The sequence below is a fragment of the Trachypithecus francoisi genome, unplaced genomic scaffold (genome assembly GCF_009764315.1).
Source record: "Trachypithecus francoisi isolate TF-2019V2 unplaced genomic scaffold, Tfra_2.0 Lachesis_group20, whole genome shotgun sequence".
In the NCBI taxonomy this organism is placed as follows: domain Eukaryota; kingdom Metazoa; phylum Chordata; class Mammalia; order Primates; family Cercopithecidae; genus Trachypithecus; species Trachypithecus francoisi.
In genome coordinates, this window is record NW_022681466.1 from 66,269,395 (window position 1) to 66,293,598 (window position 24,204).

The following is a 24,204-nucleotide window of genomic DNA, read 5'->3' on the forward strand; positions in this document are numbered from 1 at the left end:
TAGATGGCATCCTGATTCTTACCCCATGCTCCTTGCCACACGGGGTCTCCCAGGGCTGAGCATCTCCCCCGGCTCTCTAGCTGCCACATCACGTGGTGCAAGCAGAAACCCTCTCACCAGCCAGAATCTGCCAAGTAGGCCAAACCCTGGATCTGGAAGCCCATCTCAATTGACCACAGCACCTGTGGTCCACGTGTCAGGGCACGACCTATTAGGGCACAGACACCAGCCTAGTGTGAGGAAAACACCAGGGCTTAGGGTCATAAGTGCTGAGGTTCAAGTCCTTGCACTGCCAGTGACTAGCTCTGCAACTCTGCCATGTCTTGAGCTCAGACTCTCAATTTCCTCACCTACATACAGCGTAGCTCCTAGGGCTGTCATGAGGAACAATGTATACCCACACATATTCCCTGATGGGGCCGCGTCTCCCCACCAGCATGTTTCTGCCCTGGCTTTTGGTGTCAAGGTCGAGGGTGGTGGCAGGTGCTGGGCTCACAAAAGTCTTTCCTGTTCTTTGGCATTATTGGAGCCTCAAAGAACAAACATTGCAATGGACTGGGCACTGGTCCTCAACCAGCTCCACAGGGTAGAACAGACAATGGGGACAGTCAGCAGGGCAGGCATGATCCAGAGATGGGGGAGGGATCAAGATTCCAGCAAGTCCCGGGCCACAGGGAGGGACAAAAGGGGGCTACGAGGCCTCCAGAACACAGCTCCTGAGGGGAGGCTATATCCTGGGTGACCCCTGTCTTCCCCATACCCAGCCCCGATCCTGACACACAGCAGGCACCCACTATGTGCTGAGCGAATGAATGAACTGAATGAGATAAAGCAGGAAGGCACTGCGTATACTGCAACAGGTGAGTGATCCATGAGCCGCTAAAGAAGGAAGCCTTGGCTGCCTCTGATGCAACTCTCAGGACACAGGTTGTCACCTGGTACAGTCCGGTCTCCCTCACTCCCCAGGTGGGAGCCTGAGGGCCACTTGGGGCAGAATGATGCCTCCAAGGCGAAGACGTTGATGACTTGCCCAGAACCCACTCTGATTCCAATCTGGGGAGCACATTCATGAGTCTTACTCCTTGTGAATGTTCCTTGCTGGCAGAAGCTGCAGCTCACAATGGTGGTCACGTGGTCACCTCTTGATCCTGTCAGTTCCTCCCCTCAAGAAGGGGGCAGGAAGGAAAGGGTACCTCACTGGGCGCTCCACAGCCTGCCCAAAGGGGCAGCTAGGACACCATCTTCAACACTAACCATGACAGCAAGTCCAGCCAACTCCAGATCTAGGGCTGGCTTGAATGATTGGACCATCTGTCTCTTAATCCATGGGTGACCTAAAGCAAAACAACTGCCTCTCAGAACCAATGACTGAGCAGGCAGGTGGGGTTGGGAGGGCCAGCAGGAGTCTACATATAGAATTGGTCTTACTTGGGGGCAGGAATGTTGTTTGAAACCAAAGAAATAAAAGCTCCAAGAAGCCAGCGTGGAGCAGTTTGGTCTTCAGGAAGCCTATTTGGATGTCCAAGTGGCAGGACAGTACTCTGCCCATATGCCATGAAGAATCCCTGGGTGAGGTCAGGGCCTGGCAGAGTAGGTGTCGATGAGAAACTGTCGAGTTAACGGTGTCACTGGTGAACCCGTAAGCTAAACAGTGTGTTGTCAGTTTCTCCGTCCCTGTCCCCATTGCCCCATCTGGACCCCTGAGCTCCCAGACACATCCTGTTTGAATGCAAGAGGCACCTAAGGTCAGCTGGGGTCAAACACGGAGCGGCTCTCCCTGGCACTGTGACCACACAGATATTTGACAGCCAGGCTGGCTTTTAGGTTCAGCCACAGTTATCAGGGCTCGGCTTCTGTGCTGCTTGGAAAACCCATTCCCTGCTAGGACAGCCCTCCCAGAACCCCTGTGAATCCTTAGCTTTTGATCCAACACCTCTTTTGTGTGTGTGTGTGTGTGTGTGTGTGTGATAGAGTCTCACTGTGTCACCCAGGCTGGAGTACAATGGCGTGATCTTGGCTCACTGCAACCTCCGTCTCCCAGGTTCAATTAATTCTCCCACCTCAGCCTCCTGAGTAGCTGGGATTACAGGTGCCTGCCACCACGTCCAGCTAATTTTTGTATTTTTAGTAGAGAAGAGGGGTTTCACCATGTTGGTCAGGCTGGTCTCGAACTCCTGACCTCGTGATCTGCCCGCCTTGGCCTCCCAAAGTGCTGGGATTACAGGCATGAGCCACCACGCCCAGCTGATCCCATACCTCTTTACCTGGGCTCTGCCCCATTCTTGAACTAATCTGTCAGCTCTCCTGGAGCCCTGTTACTAGGGCATGACCAGAGGCGGTCATGTCTATGAGTCAGCAAGCCTGGACCCAGGGCTGTGCCTCTGCCTCCATCACCGCTGCCCTACCCTTGCCAGTGGTGGGGGTGGTCTCCCAGACTCTGACTCCTTCCCAACCCGCCTCTCCCAATCATGAAAAGAACGGTCCCCGGCATGTGCAATGGTGCACAGCCCTACTATTTTATCAAGGAGCCTTCTGTGATTAGAGGAAGTGGATTTGTGCTCATCATCTTGCAGTGAGGACAAATCTGAGTTTGCAACTCCTCCTTTGAGTTGGGCCCCTTCAGAGCCATCTCTATTTGCTGGCCCTTTGCACTGAAATTCCTTGGAGTCCAATCTTGCTGCCTGACGTGTCAGCTTGGTTGACTGTTTCCTCGTGAGTTCCACCACTTTGAACACAGCACTCAGTGAGAATTCGCCTCTGGGCACCGCTACGCTTGGGCTGGTGGCACAGCTCTCAAGGGGACACTGCATTTGGCTCTACCAGAACCTCCAGGTGGCCCAGAGCCAACTTTTATGTTGAAACTTTCAGGCAGATCATATAAATTCGAACTCCCAAATGCATACAAATGCAAGCCCGTGCGGTGGTTACAAATTCTTAGGAAGACGTTTATCTTCACCTGAACTCAGGTCAAGACAGACAAGCTTTGTTCTAACTCTCTGAATGGGTGGGAGATGTTTTTTTTTCATCTAAACTTTTGCTGATCTTTTCAGTGAAATTGAATCCCACTGTATACAGAAGTTTCAATCCAATTCCTTGCCCTGAGAAGCCCAAGGCCTCCTTCCCTATCCTGCTTAGACATTAAGATCTAAACTGAGTGGCCACCCAGCCTGGCGGCTTCCCTCCGCTGAGCCCCAGGGCCACACAGCGTATCTCTAACTCTCTCCACTGTGGCTCTTTGTTCTTTCTTCATTGCTGGATCCAAAGGATTGTCTTACTTTCCTGCTAGTTCAGCTATGCATTTACAATAATGTTTGCTAAATGTTACACAGCATTTCTAGGTGCTTTATAGTTAGGGAATTTTCTGATTGTCTGGCTCACACCATTGCTAGAAATCTAGGTCTCCCGGCTGGGTGCGTGGCTCACGCCTGCAATCCCAGCCCTTTGGGAGGCTAAGACAGGCAGATCACCTGAGGTCAGTGATTCAAGACCAGCCTGGCCAACATGGTGAAATCCCGTCTCTACTAAAAATACAAAAAGCAGTAGCCAGGTGTGGTGGCGGGTGCCTGTAATCCCAGCTCCTCGGGAGGCTGAAGCAGGAGAATTGCTTGAACCTGAGAGGTGGAGGTTGCAGTGAGCCGAAATCGTGGCACTGCACTCTAGCCTGGCCTGGGTGACAGAGTGAGACTCTATCTCAAAAATAAAAAATAAAATATAAAAATTTTTAAAAAATAAAGAAATCTAGGTCTCCCTCTGCAATTTGCAAAATAGACTATAGTTCAGAGAGGGGCAGTAAGCTGCCGGAGGCCACACAGCATGTCTGAGGCATACTCAGGCCTCCTAATCAGTCTATCTCTCCTGCAGGGGACAAGCAAAGGTATGCTTCAGTGAGGAACTCAAGCAATTAAGCCTTTGATGGACCCTAGCCCCATCCCCGCCCTGCCAGGAGCCTGTCCAGTGATGGCAATAGGGAAGGGAGGGCAGAGGTTGGCACAGGTTCCATCCCAGGTAGTTTGGAATGAGAGGTTGTGGGAGACGGGCAGCCGGAGTGAGTGGGATGGACAGAGCTCAGGGAGAGGCTAGCACACTCACGCTTCCTGGAGCCCGGCTGCAGCTCGTCTACACGGTACACGGAGAGCCGGTCCACAGCGCCACACACAGAGCCCTTCTCGCCTTTGCACTCATGGCTACACTCTTCCAGCCCGACGCTCATCGCTGGCAGCCGGTTCCCGCAGTAACACTCCGCCCCGGCCTCCAAGCCGGCGTAGACATAGGACCTGAAGGGAGACAGGGCCTGGGTGAGTCCGGACCTTGGCCCAGAGCTAGGGCTGGGGTCTAAACTGTAGGCTGTTTCAGCTTGATCTAGACTAGAAAGTATGTTTAAGTAAGGACCTTGTCTTTTCTTTCTTCTGCCTCAGATTCTCCATCCGTCTAAGACGGATAACTCGTTGCTACTTGGCAGACTGTGGAGAGGATTTACGTGGTCATGCAATGGCAACTGGGTCTGGAGTTGGGATATGGGCTGGACTTGAAGCTGAGTTTGGGCCTGGGTGAACAGGCAGATAGGGGCTACAGCCGTCAGCCTATGGCTGGCCTTAGGAATCAGTCTCCAGCCAGACTCAAGGGTCACCTGGCTAAGTTCAGGGAACAGTCTTTGCTTTGTGATAAACTAATGGAACCAGCCCCATTGCTCCCTCTCGCCAGCCCTGAGTTCCGCCCTGCAGGGTGCCATGGTTACAGGTTATAATGGGTCTAAATCTGTGATGTGCCTATAAACTGGTTCTCAGTATGTGACAGGGAGAGCTCTGGTTTGTACTGTTTGCCAATTTCTGTGGTGTAAACACTCCCACTGTAGAATATTTTAAGCTACCAATGGTTTTATAATGGGCTCACCACAACTCTAAAAATTTAACAGTTTACCCTGGTGAGTGGCCATGAGCTGGTCTGAATTGCCTGCCACATGTCACGTCTTGTTACACACAGCCCTCATCTCCACAGCCATTTCTCTACTTACTTTTACCTAGTTGTCACACCGTAGGTAAAGAAAGGTTGGAAATGGAACCCACAGTGAATCACACAGGACTCCAACTACAGAAAGCAGTCAACACTTTCAAATCAGTGGATCTAGATGTGAAAAGCCCAGTCTGAAAATCCAAACACAAGCTTCAAGTCCCCATTTGACCACATCCTAGCGGTGAGACCCCGAATGTCACTTACCATCTCCGAGTCTCAGTTTCCTGATCTATTAGGAGACTAAAAAGAGAATGTATCATCCTGTTTCCACTTTATCTAGACTATGACATATGTTTACGTAAGGACCTTGTCTTTTCTTTCCCCAGCCTCAGTTTCTCCATCTGTAAAATGGGGATAACCCATTGCTACCTAGCCAACTGTGGAAAGAATTTATGTGACATAACAAAGGCAAAAAATATCTGTGGGATAAATAAGTGAAGGGTGAAGTCTGATTCTGTTTAACCCACCTCTCTCAGATGTGTGACACACACACACACACACGCAGTCAATTGTGAGGGCCTTGACATTAGGGACCATTGTCCTGGCATATGACAAGTGTCTGACAACTACTGGGTGAGCTGGAAGTATCAGAAAAAGTAAACCTTGTTATACACACAAGGTGAAAATACTTTTCCTACCAGACCTGGAAAGATCCTCTCAGAGAAATCTCAGTTAAAGCCCTTTATCTTATTGTAAAACATATAAGTAAACGGAGTCCCAGGGAAGGAAAAGAACTCACCAAAGTCACACGCGGAGTCCCTGCTATGGCTGGACTGGAAGTCGCATCTCCCTGCACTCAGCACCAGCACCCAAGCTCCCAGCACCCAGGTCATCACCCAACTCCCAGCACCAGGCCATCACCCAGCTCCCAGCACCCAGGCCATCACCCAGCTCCCAGCACCCAACTCCCAGCACCAGGCCATCACCCAGCTCTCAGCACCCAGGCCATCACCCAGCATCCAGCACCCAGCTCCCAGCACCCAGGCCATCTGCCAACAAACTTTCTTTCTTCTGGACAACTGGGGTCTGATCAGTGCGTTCTAATTATGCTATGACAGCCAACTGGTAGCTGATATGCCTCCTCATTCTGGAACTGTCCCTGGACCTTCCTCCCACTGGAATCAACAGTCCAGGACCCCAGCACTCACCGCTCAGCACACGCATCCTGGCAGTGGGAGACAGTCATCTTTCTCAAGTCATAAAACACAGCTCCTTTCAGAGTCCTCTCGTGGCCATGATCACTGAAGCATCCAACGTAGGTGCCTGCAGAAAGGGAAGCATGGCTGAGACCAGAGGCCCAGGAATCACGGGCCCACCCTTAGGAAAAGCCAGGGGAACTTCTCCCTTCCTGGCCAGGGCCACTTCTCAGAGAAACCCGGGGGATGAGTGCTGCGGGCTACCTCCCCCTCAGTGCTGAATCAAGTGAGCATATGACACCTCCCTCTTGTTTGTTTCCTGCCCATTTTCTCTTAGTTAATGGCCCACTGTCCACCCAGACAGATCTGCCAGGAGCCTGGCGTCAGCCTGACCGCTGCTTTCTTCCACTGCCCCCAACTCACAAGTTGGGAAGGCTGGATTACCTCTCATGGGCTCCAACCCTCCTCTCCAGCCCTGCCCTCCCTGGGCTCAGAGCGGCCTCTCTACCTCGGCAAGTGTCCTGAGAGACAGGGTCCTTGCCTCCTTGTGGGCCAAAGAGAAGAAATCACGTAGGGCAAGTTTGATTTTAGCAAATTCAAGGAAGAGCTTTCAAATGGGGAAACCTTGAGATAAAGTCTGTCATCCCAAGAGGGAGTAAGGCCCCATCTCTGGAGTGTGTCCGCAGAGTCTGTTAAGAGTAGGAGAAAGTAGCCTGTAATCCCAGCACTTTGGGAGGCCGAGATGGGCGGATCACGAGGTCAGGAGATCGAGACCATCCTGGCTAACACGGTGAAACCCCGTCTCTACTAAAAATACAAAAAAAAAAAAAAACTAGCCGGGCGAGGTGGCGGGCGCCTGTAGTCCCAGCTACTGGGGAGGCTGAGGCAGGAGAATGGCGTGAACCCGGGAGGCGGAGCTTGCAGTGAGCCAAGATCAGGCCGCTGCACTCCAGCCTGGGCGACACAGCAAGACTCCACCTCAAAAAAAAAAAAAAAAAAAAAGGAGAAAGCGTCCTGTGTGGGAACAGCAGGGCCAAGTGACCGTAGAGGCCTCTCCAGGCTGGTCACCTGCACACATCCCTGGAAGGGGAGGCCGGGGACACCCATGCAGCAGTGGCAGTGAGAAGCCAGCCGTGCCCGCACCAGCGAGAGTCTCTCACAGCCCTGCCCTGCCACCCCGAGGGAGGGAGACATCTCCCAGAGACGCGCAGAGAAGCTCGGAGATGGCAGTCCCGATGCAAACGCGGGTAGGCACGTAAATGTCACACGCACCAGTGTTTTGAAGGAGCGGCACGGGAAGCTGCAAACACGCCGTCACACAGCCCCCAAGCTGTGAACGCACACCCACAATAGCTGCGCCGAGATCTGGATCGGGCACCTGTGATAAAGGCACCGCACGTCTCTCCAGGAAGGGCTGCGTTCGGCTCGTTCATGTCGTCTGGGGCGCGTGCCGCTGCCTCCAGAGAAATTAGGCTGTTTCTGGGAAGTAACAGGCCCAAGGCCTCCCAGCAGCCTGCCAGCGGCTCCCAAGCGGCGTTTCAGTGAGGAGAAAAGTCCCGATGGTCCACAGGCCTGGGTGCTCCATGAGGGCAAGGGAGACTGTCTTTGTTCCTGCCAAGAGCCTGGTCCGGGGCAGTGGCTGGGGGAGCCGGGGCACCACTGAGTGGCCTAGGGGAGGAAGCCTGCCAACCATCCGCTTCTGGCCCCTAATCCAGCAGTGACTTGTATTTAGCAGAGAGCCTAAATACAAAGGTGGGGGCCGGGCGCGGTGGCTCACACCTGTAATCCCAGGACTTTGGGAGGCCGGGGCGGGTGGATCACTTGAGATCAGGAGTTCAAGACCAGCATGGTCAACATGGTGAAACCCTGTCTCTATTAAAAATAAAAAAAAAATTAAAAAAAAAAAAAGTATCTGGGTGTGGTGGCACACAGCTGTAATCCCAGCTACTCCAGAGGCTGAGGCAGGAGAATCACTTGAACCTGGGAGGTGGAGGTTGCAGTGAGCCAGGATCGTGCCACTGCACTCCAGCCTGCGTGACAGAGTGAGACTCTGTCTGACAGTAAACGCCACATTTAATTCCACCTCTGCCCTCGCTAAATAACTTCAACCTTCTGTGCCACGTTTTCCTCACCTGTCGAACAGGTATGTGCCCACCCACACTGCCTCCCCTTGCTCAGGCTCATGTCTCCTGCCCCCAGGTTTGGGCCTGTCACTGCTTATCCCTCCTACCTACCCTTTGCTTCCTGCCTGTCCTCAGGCCTTACATCTCCGACCCTGACCATGCCAGCGCACAGTGGCCTCCCCTTTCTCTGGGTTTTTATATGCTGTGCTTGAAAAACCCGTCCACCATCTATACCTTGCCATTAGCTGTTAGAGTCAAAAATCTTTGACACCTGGCCGGATGCAGTGGCTTGTGCCTGTAATCCCAGCACTTTGGGAGGCTGAAGTGGGTGGATCACCTGAGGTCAGCAGTTTGAGACCAGCATGGTCAACATGGTGAAACCCTATTTCTACTAAAAATACAAAAATTAGCCTGGTGTGGTAGCACACGCCTATAGTCCCAGCTACTCGGGAGGCTGGGGCAAGAGAATTGCTGGAACCTGAGAGGCAGAGGTTGCGGTGAGCCGAGATGGTGCCACTGAACTCCAGCCTGGCGACAGAGCAAGACTCCATCTCCAAATATATATCTTTTACACCTGTGCGTCCCATCTCTGCAGCATGATTGAAGGCTCCTAGAAGGCAGGAATCACACCTTTACTAGAGCTGGTGACCCCCCGGTGACTCACCAGGGATAGGTGCAACGTCAACGTCCACACCTGACTGTGAACGGTGGGTCCCAGCTCCTAAAAACCATGCTGACATGCCTGGAGGGTGCAAAGTTAGGAGCCGAGAGCCTAAATACAAAGGCTGGGGTCAGGCGTGGTGGCTTACACCTGTAATCTCAGCACTTTGGGGGACTGAAGCAGGTGGATCACTTGAGGTCAGGAGTTTGAGACCATCCTGGCTAACATGGTGAGACCCCGTCTCTACTAAAAATACAAAAAATATATATATACAAAAAATTAGCTGGGAGTGGTGGTGCATGCCTGTAATCCCAGCTACTTAGGAGGCTGAGGCAGGAGAATCACTTGAACCTGGGAGGTGGAGGTTGCAGTGAGCCGGGATCATGCCACCGTACTCCAGCCTGGCGACAGAGCAAGACTCTGTCTGAATATATATATATATATATATATATATATATATGAATGAACAATTATAGTACTGTTTATTATTCATGGGGACTAGCAGTAATGCACGAAGTACATAAATACATATATATATACACACATATATATACACACACATATATATACACACATATATATGAAGGCGGGGACGGTCTTACTGAGTGCACCAAGGTGCAATATCCTGGGCCCTAGGTTAAGGCAAATCAAAGGAGAACAAGCAAGATGGCAGGAGACAGGACTCCCCACCACACCAAGACCCAAGGGACCCGGAAGACCCTCAGACCAGAGAACCCCAGGGCTGAGGAGGGAACAACAGCCACCTTCTCCAATGTTTGCCTGGTTCCCTGCCAGGCTCTGAGCCTCTTGAGGTCACCTTCATCTGGGGACACCCATCAGCACATGTGGCCATGCCCACAGGCACATGCTACTGCCCCCCGCTGCCCAGACATCCAGCCCCATGTGCATCTCTCTCCTTCTGTAAGTCTCAGGTCCACCGCCACTGGCATGGACCACTGCACGGAGCTTTCACCCACGTCAGTGAGAATGAATCCTTCTCCTCCGCCTGCCTACTTAGCAAAAGAAAACTAATATTTGAGAAATTTGTGATGGGTTACTCAGCAAAGGAGTTCCATTTCAGCTTTCAATTAAACAGCCAAAGCATAAGCTCAGGATTATTCAACATTTATCACTGTAGATGGGAAATTAACCACAAGGTTTTCAAGGTGCTTGGGCTCAAGACCTTCCCAGGCTGAGACTGCATGTTGCTGTACATGCTTCTCAGGCTGCATAAGCTTCTGGGGAAGTGGATGGAAACAGCCTTTGGGAATAGGCTCCACCACTATCTAGCTGTGCCACCTGGCATGTGCGGCTGCCTCTCTCTGAGCCTCAACTTCTCCATCTATAAAATGGGAATATGGTTCCAATTCCACGAGGTAGTTGTGCAAATTCCATAAGGTAACACATGTGAAATGTCTAATACAAGGCTTGGCATGCAGTCATTACTCAGCAGCGATTGTTTTTACCGTTAGTATATTGTTATTAATAATGAAAACATTCAAATTACTTTTCTTCCCTGAAACTCAAATTCTTCATCATTAAAACAGTGATAGCACCACTTACATCATAAGGCTGTTTGAAGATTCAATTAAATGAGATAACAGATGTATGTCTATACAATACAATGCTTGGCACATAACAGATGTTCAAATAAGTAACAGCCATTATTATTCTGATCCTACACTCTAACCTGGGATGTGTGATGGATGGATCAGTAAATATTGGCTGAATAATTAACACGTTAATAAAAGAGAGAAAAAAACATTGTTTCAAGCAGTCAGGCTCTGGTTCTTCTGGAAACAAGGAGTGGCTCACCTGTGACCAGCCGGCCATTTGATGGAGGGCGAGCTCGGGCCTGGCTGGCCCCGTCTCAGCGTGCAGCAAGGGGCCTGAGACACAGACAGCCCCTCTGTTTGTGAGGAGGAGGCGAGCTCTTTTATCTGGACGCAGAACGAACAGCTTTTCTAACTCCCCGACAGAGGCGAGAATGTTCAGGAAAGAAAGAACTTCCGAGGGATACACTGGGACCCATTCTGAGGCGGATTTATTACTTTCGGCTGAAATGGAGGCATTGCCTTATTGTTTGTGACTCTGCATCTGTTCATTTGCACATCAAAATGGACACTCCGTGAGGCTATTAACGATGGCTTTGAAGATATTGGAATGTCTTTGGAAATTACTATCAATAAAAAACAAACTGGCTATGGAGAAGTTACTATTTTTCCCCTAGTAAACTTACTGACATTTTATTCCATTATGGATGTTGTCCAAGGTATAATGAAATGCTCAGTGATTGATGGTGCCTCCTGCAGCTTCCGCGCCTTGCAGGATCCCCTTTCAGGAGGATGGCGGGCTGCCCGGGCCACAAAGAGACACCCGCTTTGTTTGCAGCCCCAGCAGCTGTCCCGAGGGCTGGGCCGCGGGCTCTCTCCACCAGTGAGGCCCGACTGGCTGTGCTTGGCCCATGGAGCCCCACGACAAGAAGGGGCCCAGAGGGCTTGCAGGTCAGCAGTCTGCCTTCCCCCATTCTCTGATGACCATGACGGCACAGCCTTCCCAGACCTGGTTCTTATACTGTTCAAAGGAGAGCAAATTCTTCCTTCAATCCTGGCACACATTCACAATACTTGACAACCTATGGAGGGCACCGACCATTCGGAATTGCCACCATCTGGTACTGGAATCACATTAACCCTCTCTTTGCTGGATAAGGGGGAGGTCTGGGGGCCACTGGGGAGGTAGCCAGAGTGTAGAGGCACCCCAGCGGCCCAGGTCAGGAACCATTTACCAACCAACCTGGAAGTATTGCAATTATTTTAACAACTGATAAGACCATACTGGTATATAAATGTGGATATCAGTCCTGCTTATATCTAGCCACAATCTCTCTAGCTTTTACTGGAGTCCCTTCCATCACCTCTATAAGTCATTAGGGGTAACTTAAAGTAAAGGGGTGCCACTGGTTCCCTGAGACATACACGTTCTGCACTCAGGGCTGAGCCCTCCCCTCTCCTCGTCCGTTATATTTTTATTTTTATTATTATTATATATATTTTTTGAGACAGGGTCTTGCTCTGTCACCCAGGCTGGAGTGCAATGCCACGGTCTCGGCTCACTGCAACTTCTGCCTCCTGGGTTCAAGTGATTCTCCTGCCTCAGCCTCCCAAGTAGCTGGAATTATAGGCACGTGCCACCACACCTGGCTAATTTTTATATTTTTAGTAAAGTCTGCATGATTCAGCGTGAAGAGCTCCAACCCGGAGCCAGACTATCCTCACGCTGGAATCCAGCAGTGTGACGATGGTGGACCCTGCCATGTCCCTTCCACGTCTCCCAGGCCTGCCACTTCCAGCGGGTCCTATGAGTGCTCTGGCACTAAGCCTCCAGCCGAATTCAGTCCCGTTGCCCATTTGTAACCTGTTTGATAACACGCCCTTCACTGGCTGCCTTCTCTTCCCTCTCCCACTTCCCACGCCCCCACGCGTGTTCCCGGGGCTCACATCCCAAATATACTGGATGCATGTGAATCCTGGTTTCAGGGTTTGCTTCTAGGGAACCCAAACTAAGAGCATAACCTTGGCAGTTGACTTAACTTCTCCATGCCTTGGTTTCTTTACCTGTAAAATTGTGATATAATAATAACACCTGTAAATAGCAGACTTACAGGTGCACAGGAAATCCCATATGCATTAGCTGCTTCTATTGAGTCATGATAACTGCCAGTTAGAGCCCCAAATCATACACCAGGGCCTCTGTCCTGGGAGTTCTCAGCTTACGAGCGCACCAGACTCACCTGGAGAGAGCGTTAAATACAAAGCCTGCTGGCCCCCACCCCAGAGTTCCTGACTGGGTAACTCTGGGAGAATCTGAGAATCTGCACTTGTGACAAGATCCCAGGAGGAGCTGATGCTGCTGGTCAGGGACCCCACTTTGTGACCCACTCCTCTGTGTTATCACACGTGCTCCTCACAATAGCCCAGGAGTGGCGTCTTTAGCTCCATTTCAGACAAACCTGGTGACACATCTATTTTTTTTTTTTTTTTTTGAGACAGAGTCTCCTTCCCAGGCTGGAGTGCAGTGGCCCGATCTCCACTCATGGCAACCCCCACTTCCCAGATTCCAGCGATTCTGGTACCTCTGCCTCCTGAGCAGCTGGGATGACAGGCATGTGCCAAGACACCTGGCTAATTTTCATATTTTTTAGCAGATACGGGATTTCACCATGTTAACCAGGCTAATCCCAGACTTCTGACCTCAAGTGATCTGCCCGCCTCGGTCTCCCAAAGTGCTGGGATTACAGGCGTGAGCCACTGTGCCCAACCTATTTTCGTATTTTCAATGAAACTTGTCCTACTAGATTCTCTGAGATAAAAAAATAAAATAAAATAAAATAATAAAATAAAATAAAATTGTTGGCTAGGATTCCAGCCAACGCCTGTCTGAATCCAAAGCCGGAGTGCTAAGTGACCTGCTCACAACATCTCAGCCTTGAGTCCTGTGGAATTCCAGCTGGTGAGTGAGCAAAACCCTAAAGGACTTCACGTCACAGGCCCCTCCCTGTCCTGCCCAGCAGAAGGAAAGAACCATCTAGCGGTGAAGGCTATAAGCCTGCAGAGAGAAAGAAGACACCAAACCTGTGACCCTGAACAGGGGTCCTGGGAATGGCTCTCCTAAATGCAGCTGAGCGCCTACCTCGGCTGTGGATGGCGGGCCTGGGAGCCTCGGGGCCCAGGGCGGGCGGTCCCTGGGAGTCACTCATGAAGTGGTGGAACCAGCGACGACGCAGCTGACGCAGCTCCGAGTTGCGGCTCCGGAGCCAGCGGGGGCCGGGACGGGGCCGGGTCAGGGGGCTCTGTAGCATGTCCACGCCCAGCAGCAGCTCTGGGCTGACTCGAGGGTCATGCAGTGCTCTGCTGTTCAGCAAGCCCACACCCAGTGCCACGGCGGCCACTGGCAAGGTCTGCAGGGGGCCAGGTGCCCGGGGGCCCTGTGGGAGGGCCACTCGGGCCCGCTGCAGCAGCAGCAGGCTGCCGGTCATCAGGTAGGCAGCCGTGAGGAAGAACAGCAGGAACTGTGTTCGGCGGAGAAACTTCTGGAGTCGGAAGAAAGGTTTGGCCATGCCCCTGGGCAGCAGGGCTCCTGGCTGGAGCCCCAGGATGGCTCCTAGCGCCCAGGCGGGAGGGAGGCCAGGGCCTCCGGAGACGTCATCCTTGCATCCTGGCTCCTGGCACCTGCCTGTGCTGGCCTGGGGTCACTCACTGTTCCTTTCCCGTTTCCAGTAGGTGTCCGGATGGCACCATTACTTATCTCCAGTGGCCACAGGGTCCTGCAGCTGCAGCTTCTGCCCAGGCGTCAAGGACATCTCCATTCTAGGGCTCTACCAACCCTCGTCTCCTGGTGCAGAAATCTGGAAGGTGGAGAAAGAACACTGGGATGTAATAGGAGGGTCTACTACGCGGTACTCCCAGGCTGGGACACCCTTCACCCTGTGCTTGCTTGATCCAAGGGACCAGCTGTGTTGCAGGAGCACTGGACAAAGCCAGGTTTAAATCTCAGCTCTGTTACTGGCCAGCTGTGTCACACTGGGTAGGTTGCTTAACCTTGCTGGGCCTCAGCTTCCCCATCTGCAAAATGGGGATAACAGCTCTGCCCTTGAGGGGTAATGAGGATGATAGAAATAATAAGGAGGAGGAGGAACAGCAGCAGGGGCTCTTTCCTCAGCCCTTCCTGTGTGTCAAGCACTCAGCTAAACACTTCGCATATTATCTCACTTAACCCTGAAACCAATCCAGCAAGGTAGAGATATCATATCCCTGTTTCACAGATGAGGAAACTGTGGCACAAGAAGGCATATTAGCTAGTTTTCCCCAAGCCACAAAGCTGGTAAACAGGAGAGCCAAGGTTTGGAAGAGTCTGTGTGCAGAGCCTGGACTCTCAATGACTACACGGCCCGGCCTGCAATGAGACACTACCACATATAAATGCACCTAGCCCAGGCAGGACTATGCTGCAGGTGCTTGATATATGCATGCAATCAGCTGACTCCCAGCGGTGCACTGGAGCTGTGGGCCCGGGTTGGAAGGAGCTTCTGCACAGGCTGGTCATTGGCTTTTACATAGGATGGGGTCCAGGGGAGGGAGGGGATTGTGTAGCCTTCCCAGGCCTCCTGGACTCCAGAGGCCAGAATCAAAGGCCCAGGGCAGCGCCTGAGCTGTGCACCTGCAAACAGAGGCCGAGCAGCCAGAGCAGAGAAGGCGGAAGGCTCTCTCATCTGCCTTCCATGGGCCTCTCCACTCCCCAGGACTCAGCTGTCACTCTGGGTTTCGGTTCCCATTGGCGGCCCCTCTGAAGTGTGCTGTTGGGGTTGGCAGAGGGTTTTGCAGCTGCAACGACCTGGGCTGCTATGTGAGCGAAGCCCTTAGCACAAGGACAGGCTTATCCCAGAAAAAAAGGCCCCTAGAAGCGTGACTAAGCCACTGCCCGTAACTAACTTGGCCCGGGCCCCCTGCCAGGCCTGTGCAGCCACTCAATGGCTGCTCTGTGCACCAGGGATAGACAACGGGTGTGAGAGGAAGGACAATGTTTGAGCTGGCATTCCAGGCCCCCAGAAAGCTTGGAGGCTTGGGACAAAGATCCCAGATAGGCATGAGCCTCTCTGATTAAACGGTGAGGGCCGCCAGGTTCTGAGGCCCTCGGGGAGGGCAGAGATGTGGAAATACGGGTCAGCTGGTCCTTTAGGCTGGGGCAGAGGTAGCAGACTCAGTAATCAGCAAGTGCAGGTGGAATTAAATTCTGGGTTTGGAAATTGCGGACGGTTCTCCAGAGCTTCTATTTTCTAGGCTGACGTATCTGCCAGGCCCACCCCAGACAGCCTCATCAGATTTGTAAAACCACAGAGAAAATCCCAAGAAATCCTGACTGATCTCTCTGCCTCCAGCTTTGGACCCTCCGATCCATCTTCCACGAGGCTGCCAGGGTGATCCTCCTAACACGCAAATCTGATCATGACGCACCCCTGCTTAAAACCCCGTTCAATAGCTCCCCGTGGCTACTGGATAAACTCTAAGCTCCTCACCATGACATACAAGGGCCCCTTCGTGATCCAGCCCATCCAGCCTCATCTCTTGCCCGGTCTCACTCTTTGGCTTCCCCATCTCAAATGCACACATGCGCACACACACGCCACATTCCAGCAGAACCACCAGGAACCACAGCACATCTGCCTCAGTGCCTTTGCACAAGCTACCCTTTATTTATGCCTTTTCCTTCCTCTTCACCTATCAAACCCCTGTGTATCCTCCAAGGCTCAGGCCAGATATTGTTCGTCAGAGAAAGCTTCCCTGAAGATTCCTCAGTCTTTCCACAGCCCCTGCTGACCCTCAGCCCAGCACTCGCCATCCTGAGACTGATCAGAACTGTCCATCTACTTGTCAGTTACCCTCCAAAGTCTGTCATCTACCTAGGCCTAGAGGCCATGCCTCTGTCATTTTCCTAACCCCGGCCCCAGCACGAGGCCTGGGAGTGTGGATGCTCAGTGATCTTCGTTGATGAATACATCTTAAAAACGAACGAGACCACAGATAAATTGATACGTAAATCCTGACATCAGAAACCTGCTCCTATGGGGTCAGGGCAGTGAAATCTCAAATTCCACTTACCCAGAGCCGTGGATGAAGCCTGAAACGTGGGAGAGATGGAACAGTGCATAGGCACAGGCCCCCAGGCAGTCCAGGAACACAGCTTGATGGAGCTGAGGGCTTTCAGAAGCATGGAGTTAACACGAGTGCCTGGGCTGAGCTTTATGTCATCCTTTCTATGATGTACTTCTATGAGGAGGGGTCTCCAGGTCTGTTCACAAAGGGGCTCTGGTTATAAACTAGGGATCACATCCATCCTGTGCAACTGAAGGGGAGAGGGTAGCACTCCTGCTGTGAGAAGGTTTCTGATGAGATGGAGCAGAAAGGCAGGCAGGAGCTCAACAGTTCAGAATTTTGAAGGCAGGGTATACTGGTGAATTCTGTATAGATTTTCTAGATAGGATTTGGATATACAATACAAGTAGGGCTGGGGTGGGGAGTGGTCAGAGCGGATGAATCAGGATTCAATCCATCTCACCCAGGATCCCACGGTCCTCCAAAGTATTTTCTGGTGCTCCCCTTTCCCAAAAGAGGCTTCCCTGGTCTGGGGAGGTAGGTGCTGGTGTGGACACCACAGACAGCCATGTGCAGGCCAGATTTCCATGGCCCAGGTCTTCTATGAAGCAGGCTGCATTCCCAACTTTTAAAAATCACAAAGCAGATTCCTAGCCTGGAAAACTCACTGCGGGTAGGCTGCTAGGGGGAAACAAAAGGCTGGGCGCGGTGGCTCATGCCCGTAATCCCAGCACCTTGGGAGGCCAAGGCGGGCGGATCACAAGGTCAAGAGATGGAGACCATCCTGGCCAACATGGTGAAACCCTGTCTCTATTAAAAATACAAAAACTAGCTGGACGTGGTGGCATGCACCTCTAGTCCCAGTTACTCGGGAGGCTGAGGCAGGAGAAACGCTTGAACCCGGGAGGCGGAGGTTGCAGTGAGCCAAGATCATGCCATTGCACTCCAGCCTGTTGACAGAGCAAGATTCTATCTCAAAAAAAAATAAATAAATAAAAATAAGCATCAGGAACTTGTCACCCTGCCCTGGACTTCCATCACATTTTATAGCCAACATCACAACATGACACTCTCTCTCCTCAAGGCTGGCAGCCCCGCTCCAGGGCACAGATCACACCTGGTTTATCTCCATGTTCCCAGATCCCAGCACACAGCTAGCAGGGCAGGGATGGTAAATGTTTATTGAGTGACTGAACCCACAAGAGGCCTGGGGGTGGGCTAGGAAACTTGGAGCATCTGCACAAGGGCTCACAGCCAAGCCATGAGGTAAGTCAGAGAGTAGAACCGGCCAACACCTGGGGTTGGGGACAGAATCCTAGCCATTGCTCGTCTGCATAGGGCCTGGGAGGCCATCAGCTATATCCACTACACCCGAAAGCCAGAAGGCTGTCCATGACAGTAAACCTACCTCGAGCAAAGCATTGCACAGGGCAGGGCCTCAGGCTCATCGTCTGTTAAATGGGGGTAAATGTGCTTTGTGGGATCAAATTAGGGAGTGGATATGAATCCTCTGTGGCTCTGTTCCCTACAGACTGTGGCATGGCTTGGTTATGAATGCAAAAGAGGCAAGCAAGGAAAAGCCAGAGGATGGGCCTGTAGTAGCTGTGCCACTGGTGAAGTCAGACTCGAGAGGCCTCTCCCCAGCTCTGAGCCCCCACAGTCCCTGAAGTGCACCCAGGATCCCACTCTTGCTCGCAGCTGATCCCCATGCTGAGACTGCTGTTAGCAATTGCTTTGTCAATGCCACCATTTATGAAGCATTTGCAGTGTGAATAGGTTGAACTGGGCTGTACCTGCACCATCTCATTTCCTCCAGGCAACCCACTAAGCAAATGCCCTGTATACCCCATTTGAGGACTGAGGTCTCTGAAGCTGAGCCAGGTGATGTACGCTGCCCAAAGCCAGACAGATCAGAGCCAGTACCAGAGCAGGCCACCTGCTCCCAGAGCCTCCATTATGCCCACTAAGCTTCCTATTTCTCTCCCCTTCCCAGCTCCGGCTTCACACAAGGCAAGATGTATTCTTGAGAGGAGTTTAGTGCGCCTCCATCAGCACCTTTTTGAGGTCATGCCGGGCCAAAGCTCCTAGAGATGATGCCCCACATGGGGTCTGCCCAGCCAAGCCTTCCGGACAGTGCCTTGTTGGTGTGTTCACGCCCCAGCCCACTGGGACTGGCAGGCAGCCTGGGGCCCTTTCCCTGTGAAAGTCTGGAGAACTTTTCCCCAAGGTGTGCTTCCCGTGGGCACCTCCTGTCTTGGAACCCTGTAGAGTGCATGAGGGGAAGGCTGGGGCCGGGAGGCTGGGGGGTTCTATCCCTGCCTGGGGCTTGGCCTTATTGGGGGTAGACGAGGCACACCAGGGCTGGACAAAGGTGCACGCTCACTGCCCTGCCCTGGGGTCACCCTAGAGAAGAGCAGGGCCTGCAGAGGGAGATCCTGAGTTCCCTGTCAAGCATGAGAGGAGAGTAACAGAACAAAGGGGCTACTGGAAGTCTCAGGAAGGGAGCAGGAGTCCAGAGCACCTGGGGACTCAGACAACCTGAGCTGTTGTCTATTACTTTGTTGCCCTCTGGGACCGAGGGAGTGGCAGTTGCCCAGCCTGGCTCAGGCTGGTCAGGTGGCCACTTCTCAGCCAGGCTAGGGGTCCAGAGACCCAGGGGTGGCAGCAGGGAGAGGAGAGGAGGCAGTCCCTGGGGGTAGCGGCTGCAGGATAGAACTCAGAGCTGGCCCAGGTGCAGCTAGTGGCCACTGGGGTTCAGTCAGGTGACTCCACCTCCCTGCGACCCCCGGTCAGAGAGAATAGGCCGTGGCAGCTGAAGGGAAAATGACACCAGACATCCCCAGAAGGATCTCAGCTACTGTGGCAGCTGCAGTAAGGGCTGCAAATCTCTTGGGACTCAGAGCTGCCTGCTTTTTGCAGGGCAGGAGCCCCAATGACCAGAATAGGGCTCCGAATATATTCCTCTCCGAATATGAAGGTGATGGGCACCTGGGTCCTAGAAGGTTGGAGTCTCAGCCTCAATGACTGGCAGCCAGGGGGTCTTGGCTTTAGGGCCTGCGCAGAGTACATGCAGGAGCCTCCAGCTGGGCTTACAGCTCCTGGATTCCCCTCCTGTGACTTTCCCCTTGCCCCTGCCCCTGCCCTGCTCAGGCACAGTGCCTGGCTTCTGGACCCCATCCCCTCTCCAAAAGGCTGTCCCTTTTCATCTAAGAAAGTGATCTTTCTAATATGAGGAGCTAATGATGCTACAGCCTGTAATGGCTTCCCAGGGATACCCAAGCAAGCCCTGTATCCCACCAGAGCATCACCTGGTTAGCGAGAGATGCCTCAAGCATCCTCACGCATGCCCTTCCACCAGCCAGGGATGCTTGTGCCCCATCTTATGGCTCTGAAATGCTCCAGGCCATCAAGTTTCAGTTCCCATGCCACCTCTTCCATGAAGCCTCCCTGATCTCTGGAGCAGAACCACTTCTCAGTGCTAGGCACTAAGCAACAAGGCTGGATGCTGCTACAAAGTGTGCCTGGATGGTGTGTGGTCTTGAGTCAGGGTTCCCTGCTAATGTCTCTACCTCTCCTTCCAGCCTGAGGGCCTCTCAAAGGCACAGTCAGTGCCTCTGCCCACCTCTGGGTGGGGCACAGGGAATGCCCCTGAAAATAAGTACCTGCTGGACTGGACGTCCTTCAGTGCTGAGGGCCATGCTGCCATTACTCACAGGCCTCACGACTCTGTGTCTTAGAGACTGAGAAAAAGAGCAAGAGACCCACTAAACAAAAATCTGCTGTGTCCTTTGGGGGAACAAGGTCTGGGAAATGCAAATGGAGTGGGAGCCTTGTCTTTGATGAGACAAATCTCTTGAGAGTTTGAACTTCAGAGCTTGAAAAAAGATTCAACATTTTAATAGGTTGCTAAAAGGATATAAAACATAACAGGTCAAAACTCCATTCCATGCAAAAGAGGAAAACCCCTTCAGTTAACCCACTGCTGGGGTTCATATAAATAAAAACTTTAACCCACCATATGAGAGTTCAAGGTACTTTCACCAACTGTCAACTGGATGAATGGTCAGATGGAAAAATGAATGGGTGATCTCCCCACATATCTGTGAGGCCAAAATCATTACCATCCTCATCATACAGACGCAGAATCTGAGACAGAGAAGGCCAATTAACTTGAACAAATACAAACAGCTATTGCTAAATCGCTCTGATTCCAAGTGCATATTATCATCAACCATATCACATGATCTTCATGTGTGCAATACCAAGGACAGAGCTCCTTCCAAACACCGTGCTAGGGGCTGGGTCCACACAGAAAGACAGAGCACCAGCGCGGGAGCCGGCATTTTTCCTTTCCTGGCACCTGATTTGCAGCCTTTCTCACTTTTGAAACAGCCAGTCTCAACCTTTTCCAGCCTATCTCTGGGCTATCCCTTTTATTTTTATTTAGTTTTATTCATTTTTCAAGATCGAGTCTTGCTCTGTCACCCAGGCTAGAATGTAGTGGCATGATCTTGGTTCACTGCAACCTCCACCTCCCGTTTCAAGCGATTCTTCTGCCTCAGCCTCCCTAGTAGCTAGTATTACAGGCACACGCCACCATTTTTGTATTTTTAGTAGAGATGGGGTTTTGCCATGTTGACCAGGCTAGTCTCGAACTCCTGACCTCAGGTGATCTGCCCACCTCAGCCTCCCAAAACATCAGGATTACAGGTGTGAGCCACCACGCCTGGCCTGAGCTATCTCTTTTATAGAACCTTATTTTGTTCACTGGTTCATGTGTTTCTTCCACCTGGTGCTGAAAGCTTAAGGGTCATCTCAAGTCCATCTCAGAATCTGGAAGGCAAACAGGTGTTCAAACCCCACTGAGTGAGTTGGATACAGGTGGACAAATGAGTGGAGTGCCCAACCAGAGTCAGACCTGCCAATGGGACGGGGGACTCGGGCTATGGGAGAGAGCCCAACACACCTGGCTGCACATCCCTGTCCTCAGAATACTCATGACCCCCTCATGTCAAGGGAGCCACCCTCTGGGAGGGAGCTCACATCTCCAGTGGCTTTCAGCACCAAAGGAAGGGAAGCGAAGTAGAGGGGAGGGGTCTTAATAGCTACCAGCAGGTGTGCTGTATTTTATAGCTGATGAAATTAATCCAGCCCATTCTTCCATCCACTTCTCACATCCACACCAGGAGGCAGGACATATGCAGAGTTCCTCCCTGATCACATTCTCCAAGTGGCACACTTCCGATAATTTTTCAGGCATATGTCAACACACTTAGCAAAGCCATGATGAGGAGAGATTAAAGGAAGAATGTGAAGCCCAGGAGGCCCAGGGAGAAGGTAGTGAGTGCAAGGCCACGTTCACTCCCTCATTCCCTAGATGAGCAGCCCTGGATGTTAAGGCCATCTCTGGCCCTGCTAGTGTACATGATTATCACCTGCATTTTAAGGCCTAAGACCCTGAAGGTCTAAACATTGAGCTGCCCCAAAGTCCTTGGCATTGACCTCATTGTACCTCCAGAGAAAGAGTCGGGGAGCTGGTCTCACCAAGGCTGATGGGAGTCTGAGCCGGATGGCAGTACAAGCTTGGGGCTTCTGTGATGAGAAATAGCACTTCCCAAGAGGCCCTGCTCGGAGGGGTTCCATCAGGGCCTGGAGGCTCTGGATTCAGAGGCTCTGAGTCGTCTGCTCAGGCCGATGCCATAAGGAACCAGCTCTGTGACTCACTTCCCAGTGCTCTGGCTGAACTTATCAGGTTGGAGACTCAAGCTTCAGCAGCAGACCCACTGGTGGGCCTGAATATCCACTTCTGCTCGGTTAGGAAGACAGGAGTCTGGCCTTCTGCCTTATCCCAGCTTCTCTTCACTTCCAAGCAGACATGCTAAAGGCCGCAGGACAGTACCCCATAGAGCACAGTGCCCACTAAGAGAGGGATCCCCTCACCCCAGAATAAGGCATTTTTACAGAGGAGCTGTGGAAATGGCCCTGCTGAGGGCTAGCGGATGCAGCCACAGGTGAGGGCCTTCTGGCAGGGAAGATGAGGCAGTCAGGCTCAGCCACCAACCCAACCACCGCCAAGCCCCCGTGCCTGGGAGAGCGCCTGCTCTTCCTCCTAGAAATCCTGGGCTCTGGCAGCCGGTTGAGGCCTCTTCCCGGAGGATCTCCTGAGGGCCAATCTAAGTGTGTGGGGGTGGGGAGCATGCTTGAGAGAGACAAACCTCATTCTACCATAGCCCAAGGAAACCTCCCCTAGCTCTCTCCCCAGCACCTGCAGCCACCGGGAGGGGGTGACTGCAAATAGCACAGGGCAAGCCAGCTTTATACCTCCTCTAACTTTCACTCCCCACCACCCTTTCTATGCCTGACAACCTAGGCAAATCAGAGGAAAAAAGAAAGGCCCCCACTCTTGATCCCAAAGTGGGATAACCCAAGTGCCTCCGTAAACCTAAGCACGCTGTTCCAGCAACAAGAGGGATGCGGGTATCTCATGTTAGAAAAGTATAGGGGAGTCCTGCATCTGTCCATCTTGGGAACTGCAGGGGCAGGGCCAGTATGGGGAGCAGCTGGATCCCAGTGCAGGGCTATGGGGCTAGAACTCCTATATCAGCCTTCCCACCGCTCAGCGGAAGGAAGCGCGGTCCTCTTCCCCACCCGCATTCCGGATCAGCAGAGCAGGCATCATCCCAGGAGCACAAATGCTCAGGAAAACAAGCAGCGAGGTTACCGGAGGCAGAGGACCCAGCCAGGTACGCTCCAGAGTAGCCAAGAAAAACGCAGTTTAGCAACCTCCAGTCGTGAGTCTCCGTCCCAACCTACGAAGACACAAAGCTCTACACTGGGTAATTTTCCGGACAAAATACATACGTTTTGCTTTTGCCTCTGTTCAAGTTCACCAAGAGACGGAGCAAACCCTCCGCTGACCGGAAGCCTCTCTTGGTAGCGGAACGAGAGGGAGCTGCTTCTGGGTAAACGTCGCCGCCTAGGAGGGAGGCTGTGCGCACCCCACACCCTGCCCTCGCCCCCTCCCCGGGCCCAGCCGCAGCGCCCTCCCAGGAAACGGACGGGCTCTCAGGACTCCGGAGGGCGACGCGGCTCGTGCGGCGCCTCGCGCACCCCCGCCCCATCCCGGCCGCGCCGAGCGCCCCCCGCACCCCGCACGCACCTGCTCACTCTCCCCTGCCCCGGCCGAGCCACCCCGGGCCCCCGGGAAGGCGTCCTCCGCAAGCCCGCCCGGCAACCGGAGCAGGTGCAGCCCCGCCGCGCTCCCAGCGGCATCTGCACAAACTTGTTTGCCCGCGGCGGGGGGAACACCCTGCTCCCAGCCCGCGCGGGGGTCCGGATGGAGCGCCGGGAGACAGGACTCACCCAGCGATCGCGGCCGGCTGGGGCGCCCGCACCGGCGCCCACGGCCCGCCTCCCCCGGGCGCCGAGCCCGCAGCCCCCGCAGTGCCCGGAGCCCAGGAGCTCCGGCGCCCGCACGCCCCCGGCCGCCCGCGGCGAGCGGACCCACGCGCCCGAGCACAGGGCGCCGCCGCCTGGCTCCCTGGGGCTGCTGGCGTCCGGGCTGAGCGGCGGGGCGGGCTGGCGGGCGCGGAGCCGGGGCGGGCAGCGGGCGAGCTGCGGGC

At 53.1% G+C, this 24,204-nt stretch overlaps 1 protein-coding gene across 2 annotated transcripts in view; it reads right to left on the minus strand.

Moving 5' to 3' along the window:
* The window catches only part of WSCD1 (WSC domain containing 1), a 54,541-nt gene extending 30,337 nt beyond the window's left edge, over positions 1 to 24,204 (minus strand). Inside the window, exons 1-4 of one of the 2 annotated variants that reach the window (XM_033184886.1) lie at positions 23,945 to 24,204; positions 13,623 to 14,337; positions 6,159 to 6,273; positions 4,090 to 4,274 (exon numbers count right to left, since the gene is read on the minus strand). In XM_033184886.1, the coding sequence (XP_033040777.1) occupies positions 4,090 to 4,274; positions 6,159 to 6,273; positions 13,623 to 14,049 (727 nt within the window). In that variant the 5' untranslated portion in view covers positions 14,050 to 14,337; positions 23,945 to 24,204. Of the gene's footprint in view, positions 1 to 4,089; positions 4,275 to 6,158; positions 6,274 to 13,622; positions 14,338 to 16,588; positions 16,809 to 23,944 lie in introns of those variants that run through there. The other variant, XM_033184887.1, reaches the window with a different exon arrangement.